At 41.3% G+C, this 16,479-nt stretch overlaps 1 protein-coding gene across 10 annotated transcripts; it reads right to left on the bottom strand.

The window, feature by feature from the left end:
- Window positions 1-3,181: 3,181 nt before the first annotated feature.
- On the bottom strand, window positions 3,182-16,254 carry LOC108047114 (cytospin-A). Of its 10 annotated transcripts, none has more exons than XM_017127186.2 (10): window positions 10,929-11,123; window positions 7,691-8,918; window positions 7,487-7,627; window positions 6,673-6,849; window positions 5,327-6,605; window positions 5,105-5,259; window positions 4,912-5,031; window positions 4,533-4,842; window positions 4,092-4,366; window positions 3,182-4,022 (listed from the first exon to the last, which is right to left on the bottom strand). In XM_017127186.2, the coding sequence occupies exons 2-10, from the start codon at window positions 8,498-8,500 to the stop codon at window positions 3,933-3,935; spliced, it is 3,357 nt and encodes a 1,118-aa protein (XP_016982675.1). In that variant the 5' UTR covers window positions 8,501-8,918; window positions 10,929-11,123; the 3' UTR covers window positions 3,182-3,932. The 10 variants fall into 10 exon arrangements, with proteins under 10 accessions (XP_016982675.1, XP_016982677.1, XP_016982679.1 ...); XM_017127188.2 differs by having other exon boundaries at window positions 7,691-8,857; XM_017127190.2 differs by having other exon boundaries at window positions 7,691-8,747.
- Window positions 16,255-16,479: the final 225 nt, after the last annotated feature.

Below are 16,479 nucleotides of genomic sequence, written 5' to 3'. Positions count from 1 at the left end.
GGATTTGCCTGCGGGCATCGGAAGTGGCGGAAGAAAGGGGGAACTGCTGTGAAGTCAAAGTTAGGATCCAAATTAACATCCAACTATGACAGGAAGTCAACTTTTCCCCATGTGTGGGTGACTGTCTCTGTGTGTGTGGTCTGTTTTTCTTTATTCGGAAAATGTGGAGCAAATGGAAAATCGAATGCGGCAAGAGGTTAAAGTTCAGCTGGTTCGGATGAAGATGCTTAAAAATGAATTAAGTCTTTTTAGATACTTTTTCTCTTCAAATGGCCGTGAATGTTGGTGTTTTAATGTTGATTGTTGGGGATATATGTATGGAAGTAATGTAGTTTTAGATTGAATTCGTTACGTTCTAAAAACTAATCTGTTTTGTAGTGCTGTTTGAAAAATACAATTAAACAATGTTAAAGAACTCTTGGTAGACAACAACTATCCCAATTGCTCATCTAAATCTATTTTGTAATACAAATCTATAATTTCTGAGGACGTGAAATATAATATGTTTGTTTGGTTTTTACTCGAATTTAATTTTGTATTGTTTCACGCTTAACAGTAGTTTAGTCATTTTTGGGATATTTAAAATACAATTAAAATTGATCAAATAAACATTATGGTTGAAATATAAATATTCTTAGAAGTGGAAAGTTTATGATATTTTGTTTTAAAAGACTTGATAAAGATCTTTGTTTCAAATTGAAAAATTGATCCGATTTCTATATGCTATATCCTAACCGATACGCGTTTTCCGACTGGATTGGTTTACTTGTTGTTGGTGGATACAGGTTTTTCATGGATCTCTGGCAAATGACCCATAACTGACACGCACACAAAACGATTTCCCGCCGCCTGAGTTGACATGACCTGACCTGAATGAGCAATGTCCAACCCGCACTATCTATTATGTATCTGAATCCCATCCACACCCACTCACCCACCCACCACTCATATTCACATCCACATTCCCCGCCACGTCTCAGTTTTCCTTCGCTTGAAGCATATGTACCTGCACAGAGAAAATAATAGATGGTTTCAAATTAGTTTGAAAGCTGTAATGGTTTTTTATGGGTAATAAAAATGTAAACAATTGGATATTGAAAACTAAATGTATAATTTTTTGGATATATTTAAATTACACATACCAAAGTTATATAAAATATACAAAATTTAATTTTATATAAACAAGTCTTATTTTTTTAAACGAGTTAATGATTTCATTTTAAAGCTTCTTATGGTAATTTAAATATTTAAACTACATTAATTGGATTACAAAAATAGAATAAAAATCAAGTTCAAAGAAAAATTGTTCTTGTTTACCTTTTTTTAAGAAAACGACTGAAATAAATACAGAACTTTGTAACGAAAAGTAACAGATAATAGTGATTTATTTCCGTGTACTATACCGCCTGGCTTATCCATTTATGAGTGCACATTAACCATTATGATTTATCCACATGTGGGGTAGTATGGTGTTTGGGTGGTTGGGTGTTTGGGTGGTTGGGTGGTGGACAAGGACGAGCGCCGTCCGGTAAGTGCCGCTGTGCATTTGAGTGGAAACTATAGATAATATTTTTATAGTTGCAGTGCCACCGATTGAGTGAGTGAGTGAATAAATCCGTGTCCGTGCGTCCGTGCCTTTGGCTTGGCCAGTCTGTTTTGTTTATTAAAATGTTAGCCGCATTGAAATTTATTTTAGCCGATTTCTTGATTTATGACTAAGCATTTTCCTTTAATTCGCCAAGCCACCCAATTCCCCGCCATAAATATGTGTGTACATACGTATATTTTGGTGACTGTCCGCTGGTCAGCAAAAGATGCGTCAGCGTTTAATTTCATTTTCGACATGTGCCGAGCATTAAGGACTAGAAGAGAGAGAAAAGGCAATGCCAGAAGGAGCCGCCTAATTGACAGATACAATTTGCTTTTGTCCTGGAACTGCGAGCCAAACGAAGGGGTAGGATGGGTGCTTCAGTGTGGCTGCTTAAAGGTTTTCGGAACTACGTGACTTTGGCCTGAACAAGCGGACCAAATAAACGAACACGGAAGCGGATAAAGACGTGTATTTGATTTGAGCTCAAACAGCTGAAGGAGTTAACCCTGTCAACGGGTCTAAAGAGTCTAGCATTCCATTTCAAATTGGATTGTTGGTAATGAAATCAGGGATCAGAAAGGAACAATTTCACTATAGTCCTTTAATTACCACTGCATCTGCAGATTTGAACGAGGAATAACAAGAGTACTGAGGTAAAATGTGTTCTTTAGTCCCAAAAGTATGCAACAAGAAAACAATATATAGTTGGTTATAGTTACTTTAACTTGATTTTATTTGCACATTTAAAAAATTAAAAATAATCAGTTTCTGGCAAAAGCAATATCGTTTTATTTCATAGCTTTAATTTAAAATAGGTGAAGCTGTTCAAGTTCAGTTTTTAAGGTGTTTACGGCACTAGTCTCAACGGCATATCAATTTTATTGCATAAGTTAGTATGCCTGAAATCTATTACTATAAACTTAACCTCATAAAATCGTACTATTTTCGTAGTTGTTTACTTTTTGTTTTTGTTATTGTCTAAACTTATCGCATTTTAGACAAACAGGAGCAGACTGTGTGTTCCATGGCCGTAAGACTTTATTTTTCTTTTGCCAGCTTTTGCTGCCTCTTCTTATTAGCCTCGAGTACATCAATCATCGGATTGTTTTAATTTTAAAGAAATCGCACACCCCCTGCGGTGGGCCATGGGCACTTAATTAAATCCTCTGCCACATGCCACACCCACCGCCGCCCACACCATCCCCCGGAATCTCGACCAACCACGTCCGGAATCCCGCCCACAAAAACGGAGGAATCAACGTGCAGAGGCCATCTCTTTCCTGCTCCTTGGGAAATTTCCCACTCGAGGGAAATTTCCTCGCTTAAGGAGCGCCATTTTGGCAGTTTTCCGAGGGCTTCCACCACGCCTCATCACTCCCACCCGTTTTCCAAACGGCTCAAATTCCTCGTTTTGTGCGGCAACAAGATTGATCTATTTTAATAAGCGACAGGCTCTGAAAATTTTGATTACGAAAAATGCAAATTACGAAAGCTGTAAAATTTCCGAGAATTTTTAATTTACTGCCACAACCTAATCCCAGTTTAATTAATGTATTTAAGCTAAAGAAAACAAACGGGGATTACTTGTTTTGTTTTACTGCCATTTTACAGCGTTTTGTTCTTTATGGTAGATCGTAGAATGAATCGTTGAAAAAAATACATTTTGTTTGCGTTTAAATTAGTGATCTGATGTAGTGGGAATAAATAATTATATATACGCTAAAGCTAGTCCGGACCTTCTCCATTTTATATCTATAGTTATGCTTCATTCTCAAGCTAATCAAGCTAATTATACTCCATCATCAATTTGCGTGTAAAAATAAACTCTGTACCAGGCAATAAAAAAAACTACCTTACCCATGTACAGTGGACACCAGCTGGAGGCGTCTCATCCTTGTCCTTGGAGTGATGGACCGAGTCGAACTGTTTTCGTCACCTGAACAACCTTCGAAGCTCCATTAAAATTAAACTTTAAGCTTAAACTTAGTGCTAAAAGGGTCGTCTGTAAAACCGAAAAACAAACAAATGCATTTTACAGATCTGATGCCTAAATATGAGCCACTGCGCCGAGTGACCACTGTACATGGGCAAGAATATGGACGCAGACACACTAAAACAGAAGGGAAGTTTCAGACAAAAAAAAAACGTACAAGCTAGGCGAATGGGTTAAAAGATTTGCTTGCTGTCCAGGCTGGAAATGCTGAATATACACAACAACAGAAAAGTATGTTTAAGAAAAAAAAAAACGAGATGTATATTGAAAATAAAGCGAACCCTACAACTACTACTACACAAAAGAGCCCAAGCGGAGGGCAGCAGACGCTCCTCAAGTTCCCCTCCTCTAGGTCTCAAAGTACTTGTAGATAGCCGTCACATAGGACATCACCTGCATCCAATCGGGTCGTTCGATCTGGCACATATCATTGATGTTCTGGTTGCGAATAAATTGGCAGATAATATTACAGTTTCGTGGCAAATTCGGTTGAATAGGGAAACTCACCAGGGTGGTGCCAATTCCCACGGACTCGGCAGCCGCAAATGCCAGCGAAAAGTTGCGCCGCTTGTTGGCCGGACTAAGTTGATCGTACGGAATGCGATCCGGCAAATAAGAGTGCAAGATCGCACAAAATGCCAGGCCATCGTTCCATGACGAGCTGAAGTTGGTGATGTCGATGTTGCGATAGCCCACTGTCTTGTTCTGGCACCACTTCAGCAGGGCGTTGCGCTTCGAGCCTCCGTTCTTGGCCAGCATGTTGAGCGGGTCCTTGCGTTCGCCTGAAAAATATGGAAAGTTAAAAACGTTAATATTAATGTTGAGTACAAAAAAATAGTTGTTTATGTTTTCTCTACTAAAAATTTAGTATCAGAGATGTAGGGTTAAATGTATTCGTGTATCTCAGGATCAAGAATGAATCAAGATCAATTGAAACTAGCTTCCTACCGCTGATGAAGGACTTTGAGACATTGCCGAATGGCAGCCCACTGCTGCTACTGCTACCCGCACTGCTAGGCGTGGCCGGCGTCGAAGGCTGGGAAACATTCTGGATCTGAATCTGGGACTGGATCTGACTCTGGGGTGTTGTTATCGCAGTCTGTTGTTGCTGCTGTTGATCGCGCAGCGGCAATGTGACTTTGGTAGTGCTAGCTGATCCTCCTCCGTTGCCAGCTGAATTAGGCGCTCCCGTTCCGGCACCCGCTTGATTGCCCACGTTCACGTGCAGGTTGCTGCTCTGCAGCACAGGCAGGCGAAGCTGTAGGAAATGCAAGGCCGCCATCAGTAAAGAGATTCGGCATTCAGATTTACTTCAGATTAAACTCACGCTTTCATGCCAATCACTGGAGGGGGGAAAGATAATGGGCGTAGTTCCCAGCTCCGGAGTGCCGCTGTTGAGGCTGGACGTTGAACTGTAGTGGGATTCCGCTTCGTCGGCTTTGCCCTGCTGCAGAATCCAAAAATAAAAGTTCGAGTTAAGATACGGACTTCTTATAAGAAATATTTATTGCATCACTCACCGCCTTGTTATTCTCGATGCTCTCGATGAGCGTCTTGACGGAGAGTCGCGAGTCTTGACGGCTGAAGCTCAGCTTGCTGCGCCGCGTGGCCATCTCCATCTCACGCTGGACTGTGGACAGCACCGACTGCGGAGTCTCCGTCTGCTGCAGTTCTGCTGGAGATTAAGAATAAGCATTAGCCATTACTGATTTGCTCGAGTACAGGATGTCAACTAAACTTACGTTGCTTGCTGAGCTTCTCGAGCTGCTGCTCCAGCAGTCTGATCTTTTCCTTCTGCGTCTTGTTGTCGAGCACGAGCTGCTCCCGGGCGCTGAGCGCCTCAGTCTTGAAGTCGTTGGCCACACGCACGGTCATGAGCAGATCGGCCTGGAACTGCTGCCACTCCTCGGCCTCCTTGCGCCGCAGCTGCGTCTCCTGGTCGAGCCGGCACTCCGATTCTCCCAGCTGTAATTGTACATCGCCCAAGTGACGCTGGGTCTCGCCCAGCAGGGACTGCAGTTGAGCCTTGTCCTCCTGGTGGCACTTGCACTGCACCTGAAGTTCGGCCACACGTTCCTCTAGCGCCTGCCACTCGCCAGCTATTTTGTCCTTGTCCCGTTGGAGCTGCTCGTAGCGATATTCGAGGTCGGAGACCGCACACTTAGCATTGTTCTTGACCACCTTGCATTCCTCGGTCAAGCCGGAGAGCTGCTCACGAAGTCTTCTCAGCTCAGCTTGGCTGCGCGAGCACTGATCCTGCAGTTCGGCCACACGCTCTTCCAGGGCATCCTTCTCCTTTCTGGCCACATCCAGCACATCGCTAAGGTCTGTCTTGTCTCCTCTGGCCAAATCAGCTTCCAGCTCCTCGATCTTAGAACGTGCGTTCTCCAGAAGAGTGCTCAACCGACTTATTTCGATGGCCCGCTGTGAGATCTCCTCCTTGGCCTGTGAAAACTGAGCCTCTCCTTGCCGTCGCTCCGCATTGGCCGCATCGAGCTGAGAATCTAGTAGGGCAATCCGCTCCCTCTGCCGCTGCTGTTCCTGCTGGCCAACTTCCCGCGCTTGCTTCAGCTCGGCCAACTCAGCTCCTAGCTCCTCCTGCTTGAGCAAAACAGCCTCACGCTCCTCCTGGGAAGTCTTAATCAAATCCAAAAGCTTTTGCTCCCGCTCCGAAGCACTGACTTCGGAGGCAGCCTGCTTGGTATCCCGCAGTAGCAGCTCCTGCAGCGTACTGATCTGAGTGCGCGTTTCATTCAGCTTCTCGGTCTGCCGGCAAAGCGACTGGAAGAGCACATCCTTCTCCTCGGAAAGACGCTCGTTTTCCGTCTGCGTATCCGTCAACTGGGTTTGCAAGTCGGCCAACTCCTGCAGAGTAGCTTGTAGTTCCTCGTTGGTGGAGTAGTGCGTCTCCTCCATCTGAATGATCTTGTCCTGCAGGCAGGCTACAGAAATCTCGCTGGAGGATGACTGTTTATCCCAGTCGGGCGTGAGGCAGGGTGTGCCATCATGCGCATCGTTTGTCTGCAAAGCAATGTAGGGATATCGTTAGGTGAATTTCCACTAATAGAAATTGACTGGGAGTACTTACACTGGGCAGGGCTATCGAGGCGGGCGCAGAGCTGTGCAGCCTCTGCGAGTCTTGGATGATCTGGTGCTTCTCCGCATCCGACAACGGCGAGTTCACAACGTCCCGCAGCCGATTGCGCAGAGATTCGTTCTCGTATTTCAGGTTGCCGATCTCCATCTGGGTCTTTTCCTGTAGACTCTGTAAATAGACACATCAGACTGATCAGTTTTGCTTCCCTCTAAGCTGCGATGTTGCTGCTGGCTGTTCTACGACGCAAAAGCTTTATACTACACTCAATTAAAGGAGCGCATCGCCTATAGATCATATTGAATATCAATGGATTGGTTAGGGTAGCGAAGCACAACGCCCCCGAGAAATCGGCTTAGTCATTGGCCAGTGGCAGGGTCTCTACAGAGAATACCCTTTATCGACTCTTAGTATTTATAGACTTGCAGACCTAATCCAATGTAATAAAAATACATATTTGTATCTTATTTAAATAATGACACAAGCCGTTTAAAAAAAAAACCTAAATAGATATCTTCGAATAACTTATAGACGTTGCTGTATTAAAGTTCTTGGTAAATGTTATTCTAGTTGCTTGCCTAACTTACATTTTTTAGCTAATAATATAATTACCCCAAATTGATGCAAAAGGGTAATAATAACTTTATCATGGGGAAAATAGCAACATTAACAGCAACAACATCAATCAGCCGTGACAACACATCAGCAATTTGTGGTTAGCCAGCCACCCCGTTTCCACCCACTCTGCACCCCTATTTGGCCGGCCAACCCATCCTCCCCTAATCCTCGCCTGGTTTGTTTTGCGCACCTGCATCTTAACCAGATCGCCCTTCAGCTTGGCCACCTCACTTTGGTATGGCAGCAGCTCCGTGATGCGTGTCTCCAGCTGCAGTTGCTCGCTTCCCAATCTCTCCAGCTGCTTATGCAGCTCCTGCATTTTGTTGTTAGCCTGTGTGGTCAAGTTTTAGTTATTAATTGAGAAATGAACAAACAAATAGGGGCATAGCTTTACCTCTAAGAGTTGCTGTTGTTGCTGTTCGTTGTTAATGAGTTGCTGCTGCTGTTGTTGCTGCTGTTGCTGATAACTGCTGGCTGCCACAGCGGCAACAGCAACGGCTGCTGCTGCTGCGGGAAATGCGTTAGCCGGACTATCCGAACTGGGGTTGCTGCCGTTCGCCGATGTGGCTGTTGCTGCTGCTGCTAGTTGCTGGTAGAAATCTGCTGCAGCGGCGGCAGCAGCGCCACCATCCTGCAGCGCGGCCAATGCGTTGTTGTTATTGATGTTGCTGCTGCTGTTGCCAGTTGCTGCTGCCTGCGGCACGGCTGCCAGGGAAGTCATCAGAGGTTGCTGCTGGTGCTGTTGCTGCTGTAGCTCAGTTGCATTGCTATGTTGCTGCTGCACTGGCAATTGCTTTGGCTGTTTTTGTCCCTTGAGCTTCGATTTCTTCTGGGGCAAGGTGTTGCTCTGTAGCTGCTGTTGTTGCTGCAACTGCTGTTGCTGTTGTCGTCGCTGTTGCTGCTGTTGGTTGGTCAGCAGCAGCGCCTCCTCATCGCCCACATCCACGCCCCTTTCGTAGCTGGCCGCCTCCTGGTGGGCGTAGAATTTTGTTGTAGCTGCGGTGTTGTTGCGTTGCTGTTGCTGCTGCTGTTGTTGTTGCTGTTGTTGCTGCTGCTGCTCGTGGGCGGTATTCAATGAAGTGCTCGACTGCGACTTCTGGCGATTGTTGTTGGAGGAGTGCTGCTGCTGCTTGTGCGACGAATTGGAGGAATTCGAGCTGGAGGTGCCCTGACCTCTGCGGAACAAGGATTTCAGTTTGATCATCTTGCCGGTTTATCCTTTCTTGTTGCAAAACGTGAACCATCAACGGGCCAACTTTAATATTTTTTTATTTTGTTTTGTGTATTTGTACTTATTTAATATTAAGCATATTGAATTTTAGCTTTAACTTGTTTTTATTATTCTTTTAATTTGTATCTGTTATGCATGATGTATACTTTTTGTGTGCTGAATTTAAGCTTCGTTTTTTTCTCGCAGAGTTCGTTAATGGGTTTTCGATTGTATATATTTACTTAATGTGTCATTAAAGATGTAAATATATTATTTATAGTTTGTGTGCTGATTTTAAGATCGTTTTTCTCGCAGTGTTCGTTGTCGTCGGTTATCGGTTATCGCTTATTGCTGGTTATTTTGTACATGCTTGTTATCACAATACTTTTATCAAGTCAATTTGCTCTGCTTTCTTTTGATTTGATGAAAAGGGGGCGAAAAAGTGAAATTACTGTGCAAAATAGTTGGGCAGAATTTGAAATGCAAGACGGGCGACGAATGAGTGAACGAAGGAAAGCGGACGCGAAATTAGAGGCAGCAACAGATGCTCATGTTGCATGCAACACCAGCCACTACTGGTAACAACAATATAACCCGTTTGTGCGGCGGCAAACAATCGCATTGCATTGTTGTTGTCACCATGAGAGATGCGATAAAAGATCGAGAGGGTAAGAGAGAGAGGCAGAGAAATCAAAACAAACACACAACCAAAATCACAGTCACACCCAATTAATTAATAATTAAAAGGCACTCGACGATCATGACATCGAAATTGAAATTCTAAAAAGTTATCCCAGCGCGCATTCGGATTTGACTTGAAATTGAATTCGGACGGAATGCCGAAATGATGGAATGACGGATATATGTATGTATTGCTGTTCCGCTGCAACGTCAACATTTCAACAGTTCACACTTGCATACACTCCCAATCACACGTACGCCGCTGGACAGCCGGGGTCAAGTGAATAGCACTTAACCCCTTTGAATTTAAATTAAATTATGTTTAAATGTGGGTCATGTACAATCAAAATCTAAAATACCAACAAACACTCTGATTAGGGTTTCTTTTTAGTTTCTTATTAGACAAATTAGATAATCTAATCACTTATGACCTATAATTTGAGTTAAAAAATATTCCTTACAATATTCCTTTTGGATTTCATTAAATTACATTTGTATGATTTACAAATTCAAAATAAATTTAAAAAATGAGAGGCTATATACAACTTCAAATCGAAAGCTTTCAATCTAAATCAAACTTTTAAATATTAAGAGAAATTTAAAGCTAAAAAGACCAAATATTCACAAGAATTGTCAAACTTATTGCCATAACCTTGACCTCTGCTGTACGCGTATGTACGCGTGAAAACAGGCGTTAATTGTGTTTTTGAGAGAGAGGACTCTCCGCCCTTTGCCCCCTCTCGTGGCCTGCCCCATCTCCCTCCTTAATGCAAGTGTGCGTGTTTGTTCATGTGTTCTTTCCCCATTGTCACAAATATGCCGGATTACTCATGTCACGACGCGTCACAAAAACAGAGCAAGAGTAATAGAGCAAGAGAAAAAAATTGAACTGCACCAACAAATGACATTGACAGCTGACCGCAGCAGCGACGTCAGCAGTAACACCGGCAGAGGCAGCGCTGCACTTGCAACACGCCGACCTGGCCAGTGTTGGTAAAGACTCTGGTTTTAAGCGGTTGCTTTTCTGATTTCGCTTCTTTGCCATTTATGGCCTCGAATTATTTTGATTTCTTTCCTTTTTTTTGTGACAGCGGCCCACGCGAAACACGCAAATTTGTTTATTTTACTTTGGGCCTTAAATTGAAACGCAAACAGTGGAGTGACATCATGCCAACGAGCGAAACATTATTAAATTCATTCATTTTGCCTAATTGTTGATGAACACGGGTTTCTTTATCAGTTGGGTAGGGGTTTATCTTTATCTCGTTTGCACAGTGATAAGTTGGATAATTGGTCAAAAACGTAGGGCAAACATCAGACCACTTAGCATTCGAATGTTAATTTTCAATTACGATTTGAGAGCGCGCCCTAATTCGGGACCTATGCAACACTGCAACTGCAACTGCAGCGGAGAGAAAGAGGGCGAAACAGGATGTGTGGGAGAGGAAAAGAGGGGAGATCGGTTTGCCCTTCAATGAGAGGCAGCAACAACAATGGAGTTTGCCAGAAAGAGCACGGTAATTGAATGGAAATCAAGGGGAGAGGCAGAGACAAAAAGAGAGGCGGCGGCGAATGAATCAAATAGCAACAACACCTTTTAATTATTTGCACCAGATAACTGTAAAAGGGATTTCTTTCGATTTTCGCACTCTCTTATGTCAAAAAACCGGAATACGACAGCAAAACAAAAAGCCAACTCCACACGAATACTTATATAGTGCTCACACACACACGCACGTACCGAGTCGAGTTTTTTTTGTTGTTTATTACTTCTTTACTATAAACCTTTAATGTTGCACAGAGTTCGGGAAAAAACAGGAACAAAAAAAAAACAAGTAAATAAAATTACTACAAACAAGGGGAACAACGCACGACACAAAATTCACGAACAACTGGCAAAAAAGCGACGCGCGTTTTCTGTTTTCTGCTGCTTTCTGCAAACAACAACAACAAGTGTCCAGTCGACGGCGCCTATCGATAGACTCGATAGCACTCCAGCCACAGGGCGCTCTCGGCCACGGCGCATGCGTGACGCGTTGTTCAACACTGATAGTGCGCCAAAAGTTTGAATTTCAAACCAAATCGATACATAATTAATACTTATTTTGAAATAAAATTAAAAAAAGGGCGCACTCTAGTATCAAAACTCGGCCGAATTAGGTTTTCACATCACGAAATATGGGTTTTTTATATAAGGCAGGAATTCTAACTTCTTCATTTTGTAATGTTGCCAACATTTTCATAAAAAAGTTCATTGTTTTTAGTCGTATCAACGTTATACCCAAAGTCTGCGTAATTGTACAAATATTTAATGTCTTAGAAATATAAACAAAAATGTACACTAATTTTTCTAACAGTTAGCTCTGCAGATTAAGGTTAATTAAAACAAAACAATGTTGGCCAACAATTGCCAATTGGTATTAGCCAATAATTGAAAGTAAGTATGCCTTTTCCAAGTTTTGCTGCTTCGTCTACGATTACAATGACTCAGAGCTGTACGAATTGTGGTAATTCCTTTAAAATCAATTAAATTACCATTAAAACGAAAACAGAAGCTAACTTTGTCAGGTTAACGTTTTAATACCCTTGCATTTATACCAAAAGTGGATGCAATAATCGATCAGTGTATAAAAAATAATACTATTTGAAAATTTTTGTTTTACGCTGCGCAAAAAAACTGCTTAGAACGGCCAGTATGGCAGATATATGTATGTATGATAACTATAAAAAATAGTCAACTGATTTGTTTTCAAACTTTATGTTTTGAACTTTAATATTGCTAGCTTTTAAACTAAGCCCGCCAACGGTATAAAAACAGACTGTTATTGAATACTGGACTCGCCTATAAAGTTTTTAAAAATGTGTCCTTTACTGCGTTTCAATCTGGAATTATAACACATAAGGGTATAAAAAAACACTTCTGTTTTTATGTGAATGATTTAGAAACGTCTTTAGTTCTATTTAGCCATTAAAACTATCGGGGGTTAGAAGGTGAGTTTGGGTCATAAAGAGGTTTATAAGAGGTGAGGAAGGGGCATTGAGACATTGACCAAAGTCGAGCTCCCATGGCGTTGAATGACAATTCAATTTAGTTTGCTGTTGCTCTCCCCGCATTCTTTTGCCAGCTTTTTGATATCTTGATATCTTTCCGCGGTGCGTGTGCATGCACTGAGCGAAAGTGCTAGCTTTAAAATTCATAACAATTTTTTTAAATATTTTGATAATCCACTAAGATTTATTTCAGTCGGTATATAAGAAATTTAACGGTCTAATTTTTCCCCCTATCTTTTCAAAAATGTTACCTTTAGATACTTTTAAGCCTATAAGTCTACCAATTATGCACATTTTTATACCCTTGCAGAGGGTATTATAATTTCAGTCAAAAGTTTGCAACGCAGTGAAGGAGACATTTCCGACCCTATAAAGTATATATATTCTTGATCAGCATCACCAGGAGAGTCGATCTAGCCATGTCCGTCTGTCCGTCCGTCTGTCCGTCCGTCTGTCCGTCTGTCCGTCTGTCCGTCTGTCCGTCTGTCCGTCCGTTTCTACGCAAACTAGTCCCTCAGTTTTAAAGCTATCTGCTTGAAACTTTCCCAAAAGTTGTCTTTCTATTGCAGGTAGTATATAAGTCGGAACGAGCCGGATCGGGCCACTATATCATATAGCTGCCATATAACTGAACGATCGGAAATGCCATATCTTTGGTGTTTTTAAAGTTAGGAAGTTGGGATTTTCTATGGGTTTTATTTTTGGCTAATAAATCCGACCTCCCAAATTTCATAAGGATCGGACGACTATATCCTATAGCTGCCATATAACTGATTGATCGGAAATGCCATAACATTGGTGTTTGTAAAGTTAGGAGGCTGGGATCTTCTATGGATTTTATATTTGGTTAATCAATCCGACCTACCAAATTTCATAAGGATCGGCCGACTATATCTTATAGCTGCCATATAACTGAACGATTGGAAATGACATAACTTTGTTGTTTTTAAAGTTAGGAAGTTGGGACTTTTTTTAAGTATTAAGAATGCATCATATGAATAATTTTGGAGAATATAATTTATAGAATATTCTGCAAGGGTATATCAACTTCGGCTCCGCCCGAAGTTAGCTTTCCTTTCTTGTTCACATTCAATTCGAAAAATTGAAAAACAATGCCAAGTTTTATTGAAATACCTTAAAGAATGTTGAACCATATGTTCAGTCAAACCTTAAATTGAAGAAAAACCATGCCATAAAAAAGTTTATTCATATTTATAGGAATGTCTAGAATACGTTTAACACGAAAATCTTTGTTTATGACCACATACTTAATGGTTTTTCATTTTAAAAGATAAATGTTATTGTTTCTCGAGTCCAAACCTGATTCAGGGGTAAAATTTCTTCCAGTGTCAACTAGTTGGCTAATTCTTCTGGCCGTTCTTCTGGGGCTTTTCTTCTGCTGTCTCTTCTTAAGCGTGGGGCTTATCAGAGGCAGCAAAAAAAGCAGCAAAGCAGCCACAGAAACCGCAAGAGGCAGCAAAGCGCGTCGCCCGTTCGTTGGGGGCATTTGCGGTTTCTGCATTTCTGCCATTTCCACGTTTCTCTCGGCCTAAACTCCCCCCTCCTCTTCCCTGTCACTTTTTCCCCACCACGTTTCTCTTTTATGATTTTTATTGTTTGTAAGCCAGGTATATACGTTTGAGGTCTATGACCAAAAAGCCAGGCCAAAACAGTGCTTATCGTTAAGGCCAACCCACCCCTTTCACCCGTCCCCCGTTGCGGTACGCCCCTGGAAACAGCAGCTGATAACCGCAGATAGCCCCCTCGAAAACCCCCTGTTTGTATCGCATTTCGCTGGCCCCCTGAGAAAACCACTGGACAGCCAGTTAAAACTTAAAAACTTGGCCATTCATTCGCTCCTGACATATTCAAGAAAAAAAATTATAAATAAAATAACACTTAGAGGCAACCATAATTTGTTAGGGGGTTGTGGGGGGTTCATAGCCCCTCCGGCCATTCACTTGCGTTCGGTTTATAAGGCGAAAGGGGCAGTTGCTCTGTGAATTTTCGTTTCTTTATGAATGTTACGCTTTAGCGCGCCAAAGTAATGTGCGCTATAGTCTAAACAGTCGGTTATATCGGTGTGTGTTATTCCCACAGTCAAGAAAATATGGAGATCAGATGACAGAAATTATTAACAAATAATTCAGAACGGGACGAGTATTGAATTACAAAAAATGTATCCATATAATTGTCTCAGGATTTTCAATATACCAACAATAAGATAAATTATTTGTATGATAGAAAATGAGATAAAATAAATTTTTAAGAGAGTTACATAAGTTTTTTTTGTACATATTTACTGTCTTAGTAAATTTAAAAAAAAAATCAGTAAGATAATAGTGAATACAACAATGTATTCTAAAATTCAAATCAGATAGACAAACTATCTTCTGAATTGAATCTTAAAGATGAAAACATTATGATAAGATATAATAGGAATCATAGAAAGATCATAAACTATCTCAATCAGTAATCAAAATTGTAACGAATTTCCTAATTACGACTTATGAAAAGAAAGATACTTTTATATCTAAAAGTGATCTTTAAAGAGGAAACCCCTGAAAATGTTAAACCTACATAGGTTTTTGCTGCTGCAGCGGACTGCGCCGTCGCCTCGAACTGTTTACCGTTTTACCGCTCGAATTATGCGCTGCTCTCTTTTGATATGTTTATGTTTGTGTTTATCGGCCTTTGTTCACTCCGCTTGCCATATGTTATGTGTTATTTTTTATATGTTATGCTTTTGAGGAGTTTGTGGTTTGGTAGAAATACACACATAGAAACGCCGGCGACAATAAATTATTTTTAGAAAACGGTTTCATTTTCGCTAACGTTTCTAAAAACTCTTTTTTTTGTATTTTCTTTCTTTAAAGATATAAATATTTATGCGTGGTTTCGAAGTTTTAAAGTTTCTTTGTTGATGGTTTACGTTTTGCTGTTGTTGCTATTAATGTTATTGTTGCTGGGGCTTAGAAGCAGAAAGTGGAAGTTTCACTTCCCCGAAAATTATATAATTAATGCGTTTTTAATGGTTTTCGAAAACTAGCAACAACAATGGAATCTGGTTTATATATTTCTTTTTTGTTGTATTGTACTCTTTTTACTCACCCTTCGTCCCGGGGGGTATGTCGAAGAGGAAACGATGAAGAGAGTGTAGGTTGTGGAGGGGAGAAGAAGGAGGCACGGCAATAATCAATCAAACGGTTCTTCTCCTAGACTCTCTCCTTCTTCCTTTTTCGCTGTTGTTTAGTTGTTTTTTTCGGTTGCCGTCTCCGCTAGTTTTGCATGTATTTGTGTGGGGCACTTGCACCTTTGACTTTTTGTTGTTGGCTGCACACAGAAAAAAAAACCAAAAACATAACAAAAAAGATCATAAACTAAGGCCGCACACACACTTAAAAAACAGCTGCCGCGTTAATTACATTAGAAATTCGTAAGCGAAGCCTTGCAACAATGGAAAAAATGCAACTAATTAGCAATTATTTGCGGCTCTTTTTGTTTCTCTATGTTTTTTGTTGCACAAATTCCAATTAGAAAAGCAGCCGCCATCTGCAAATGCATTAGTCCCGTTATTTTGCAGACAGAGCACGGAGTGCAGTTAGGAGGAAGGAGTGCGGCACAATGCGGTGGAAAAGAGGGGAGCGAGCGAGAGCGCCATCAATGACCTCCACTCGATGGGCAATTAATATTCATTTAGTATTCTTCTGTTTTCCTCTGTTACAATTAACAATATGACTTTGCACTGGATGCTGCAACTGCGCTGCCTGCGCTTCGATTTGTTGTTTTATTTATAGATGTCACTCCGATCGAAATCACAGCCACTCGCGAGAAATACGATTACCGATTGGGATTATTGGTATTATAGGGATTATGGGACTACGGGGGCTATCTTCAATGTACCGCTGCCAATATGGTTTCGTTTTGTTATTGTTGTTATCGCCAACGATCCGCTCGGCGGTCAACGTCGTCGCTGCTTTTTTGTTGTTTTTTTTTCGCTGTGTGACCGTTGCCAGAGCGCCAAAATATACCGCAGCGAACGGGGCGGAAAAATACCAAATACCTGGGCAGCTAAATGCCAACAATGCGGTACCGCACCAATTTAAAAATTAACATTATTTATTATAATGTTATGGTATACTTATAAATTATATTTGGTTCAGTATGTATTTGGCCTCATATAATAATTTGTAAAACAGTGTATTAAAACTCTTAAAACTTAATCAAAACTCATTTAAAAA

The sequence above is a fragment of the Drosophila rhopaloa genome, unplaced genomic scaffold (genome assembly GCF_018152115.1).
Source record: "Drosophila rhopaloa isolate 14029-0021.01 unplaced genomic scaffold, ASM1815211v1 contig_3, whole genome shotgun sequence".
Taxonomy (NCBI): domain Eukaryota; kingdom Metazoa; phylum Arthropoda; class Insecta; order Diptera; family Drosophilidae; genus Drosophila; species Drosophila rhopaloa.
This window is presented reverse-complemented; position numbering and strand designations above follow the sequence as displayed.

Excerpts from the sequence above, each read along its gene's own strand:
- LOC108047114 (XM_017127186.2), bottom strand. The coding sequence starts at position 8,500 with ATGATCAAACTGAAATCCTTGTTCCGCAGAGGTCAGGGCACCTCCAGC. Across the intron at positions 7,628-7,690 it reads AACAACAGCAACTCTTAGAG|GCTAACAACAAAATGCAGGA; the intron begins GTAAAGCTATGC and ends TTGACCACACAG. Across the intron at positions 4,023-4,091 it reads TGGGAATTGGCACCACCCTG|AACATCAATGATATGTGCCA; the intron begins GTGAGTTTCCCT and ends ATTCGCAACCAG.